The sequence below is a fragment of the Echinococcus granulosus genome (genome assembly GCF_000524195.1).
Source record: "Echinococcus granulosus chromosome Unknown EG_S00009, whole genome shotgun sequence".
NCBI classification, from domain to species: Eukaryota; Metazoa; Platyhelminthes; class Cestoda; order Cyclophyllidea; family Taeniidae; genus Echinococcus; species Echinococcus granulosus.
The window spans coordinates 1,595,598-1,598,707 of NW_020170389.1; the positions used below are offsets into that span (position 1 = coordinate 1,595,598).

At 39.5% G+C, this 3,110-nt stretch overlaps 1 protein-coding gene across 1 annotated transcript; it reads left to right on the forward strand. All coding sequences in view use genetic code 11, as the record gives it.

Moving 5' to 3' along the window:
- Window positions 1-340: 340 nt before the first annotated feature.
- Window positions 341-2,370, forward strand: EGR_02183 (hypothetical protein; the record flags this gene model as incomplete). Its single annotated transcript, XM_024491432.1, has 3 exons — window positions 341-367; window positions 1,752-1,895; window positions 2,161-2,370. The coding sequence occupies 3 exons, from the start codon at window positions 341-343 to the stop codon at window positions 2,368-2,370; spliced, it is 381 nt and encodes a 126-aa protein (XP_024354285.1).
- Between the last annotated feature and the right edge of the window lie 740 nt (window positions 2,371-3,110).

A 3,110-nucleotide genomic window follows, 5' to 3' on the forward strand; every position in this document is an offset into this window, starting at 1 on the left:
TCTCTCCAAATAGCACTGTAGAGCAGGTTAATCACTTTGCACAAAATTTTGTAAAAGATTAGAATCGCGTGTCGGCATGAATTCCGATGCCTTACTGTGGTTCAATTATTGAATGTGATGTATACAGATGCCCTGACAGGCACAAAAGTACTCTGGACCGATATAGCTATAAAATACTGATGGGAGATCAGAGGATCCCTTATGGAGACACTGCGTACTGGATCTGTCAGTTACTTCTACGCGACATGCAGCTTAAGTAAACCAAATTCTTGGCACTTGTCTCGGTTTGTTATTTACGAAAAAAAATAAGTGAAGTCACAGCAAATCGGGCATAGATGATATGTCTTGGATTAGAGTAAACTCAAAAGTAAGCAGGAAATGCCAGCTGCTTATAACACTTTGAAGGGAGCAGTAAAATAAAGTAGTTGTGTGATCTATAGATTTCCAAAATACAGCTAAAAAATTTCTGTGCGAACTCGCTCGACTACAATGTATCCATCTCCTCCTGTTTATGTAAATAGAAGCTGAAAAAAGTCCAAAATATTGTAAAAACATGCCATTAGACTGGTTGACTGTGATTTACGGGCAGAAATTTTGGGCACTGCGGTAAGAGTCAGAAATCGGAGACTCCAACGCCCTGAACTACCTGAAAGTCACGACTGCCAAAACATTACGTCTTGAATTAACTTATTCCATCCTGGAGCACGCACACACCCAAAAGTACACATTCAAGCATCAAATACTACCTTCGTTGTTCAGACCTAATCATCTGCTTAGAGAAAAATACACTAAGATTTGTAAATGACATTGGAGAACTGAAACAGATTTACATACACACGTACAAGACAGGCATAATAGTTTTATGATTCGAGAACCAAAAAAGGGTTTGGCGTGAGAGGACAGTGAGACTTACGCAAGTTACATGGAGCGCGTTCTGAGATGCCCGTTGGCGTATGAGTGCATGTAAGTGTTCACGTATGTGTGATCCCTGAGAGCGAGCAGAAGAATTGAGAAGTGTTCGGAAATTATAAATTCCGCCGATCGGGGAAATAATAGTTTCCAGTGCGTGTACACCGGCGTCGTCACAATGGGAGTTTCGAAGGAAGTGAGAGGACTGTTGAAATGGGACGACGCTGGGGCTACACGTCGAGGCGCCTGATGATGTGGCTTGCGTGTGTGTGCGCGTGCATGCACATACGTCTGCAAAACAATGACGAGAAGTAGTGCTTGTAATGGCTGTGTGCCTGAAACTGCGCCTGAATCCTGCATGCTGCGCGCGTGTGTGTGCGCTTGGTGCGGTAAGAAGACCATAGACACGCACTGCCACAGGCGTACCACATTTCGGTGCGATAGACAGGTGTGCGCGTATGCGTTTTCAAGTGCCTGCATCACGGCAAGGCGTCTCCTTCTGAGCTAGTAATTAGACCGGTTTCTTTATCTTCGTTGCCAAGATTTCCTCATCCATAAGAGTACTTGTAAGCTTCATTAAATTAACCTGGAGGGGATCATCTTGAATTTATGAGAAGCCAGCAGACCTGTAAGTCAGTGGTTTGTGCTCACTGAATATGAGTGATTAAATTCTTATTTTTTAAATCATGACGTTTATGACTTTGCATACAGGCTTCAAAACTTTACCCAGCCATGTTTCTTCACAAATTCACTGAGAGCACCTGGACTTTTTATTGGCAAATTCTACTCATGACTATTATTCTTGATATTACTAATTCTGTTAATCTTTCTTTAACATTTAGATAATCACCGATCAACACCAACAACCACAGAAATCACACAATCAAGCTGAAGAAGAGCTTAGCCATACCACAAGTGCGAGCAGCTTTTCCACTCTTGTACTCCCCAATATGCCCACAATGTTCAACATTTCAAGTAATATTTTGGTAAAATGCATAGGCCATCTGGGGACAAATTCTCGTAGGCATCTCTGGTGCCTGACATTCCCTGCAGTTAGGCATCCATGGCTATTTGTGAAACCGTCAAACGAAGCGTCTTGACTAAGATGAAGTAAAAGTTTGTATATTTTGAACCGATCGGAGTACCTAATCAGATAGACATTAAAATGTGGTAGTAGTAAATAGATTAGTAACGTGATTGAGCATTTAGAGAGCTAAGTCATTCTAGATAAAATGTAAAAAATAAACGTAGGTTACTTGCGTTCCAAAAGGCAGAGTTAAACATGAATTCTTACTTTTTACGGCAGAAAACATGGGAACCTATGTGGTTAACCAATTGCGATTGATCACTAAAGCAAATTTGCTTGACCTCAAAGAGGCATGGATAGTATTCATCCCAATTTTATCCCAATGCATGGAATTTTTGTATAACAGTACATACTGGGAAGTGAATGCTTTGTGAAAGTGAAATACAATGCTACTACATCTCAGTTAATGATTACGTAGTGGCTAGTAGTTAACAAGTACTTCAGTCTTCCTGTTCATAATGAATGTCTTTCGAATAACTACTTTCCTTTCATCTGTCGGACAATGAAATTCACTTCTCTACGTTATTTGCAGGAATTATCAATCCATGTAACCAAAGTTTTGTACCCCAAACATACTGGTTGTACATATTGTCTAAAGGAATTGGTGTGTTTTAATAAACTTTAAAATGGTATATCACTGAAATTATGTAAACAGCTTAAACCAGTTAGAGCTTAGAATTTTACGAAGTTGTCTTAAGAAACTAGAAACAACTGGTGAGTAAATTAAACACCTAAAGTAAATAAACTGGAACCACCCAAAGGATGGAACAGGCTATGACTACTTGAGAGCTCGATGCCTTTGAATCTAATGAAGGCCCTTAGACATGTTTTGGGCATTTACTACCAAATTAGCTTAATTACGAAATATGTGCAATGGAAGATGCTAAGATCAAAAGGTCCATTGCTTAGTATGTTGGACAATGTATACCGTGAGTAAGATAAATCAAAACAAGAGCAGATAGAATAGACGCATATATTAGACAAGTAGTGGATGTAAAAGCAAAAACAAAAGGCTAAATCGCTAGTTGAATCTTTTGTAATGACAATTTGGTGCATAAACATTCTTCTCCTCTTGATTGGAGAGATAAAAAGATTTTCAAAACATAACGGAGTG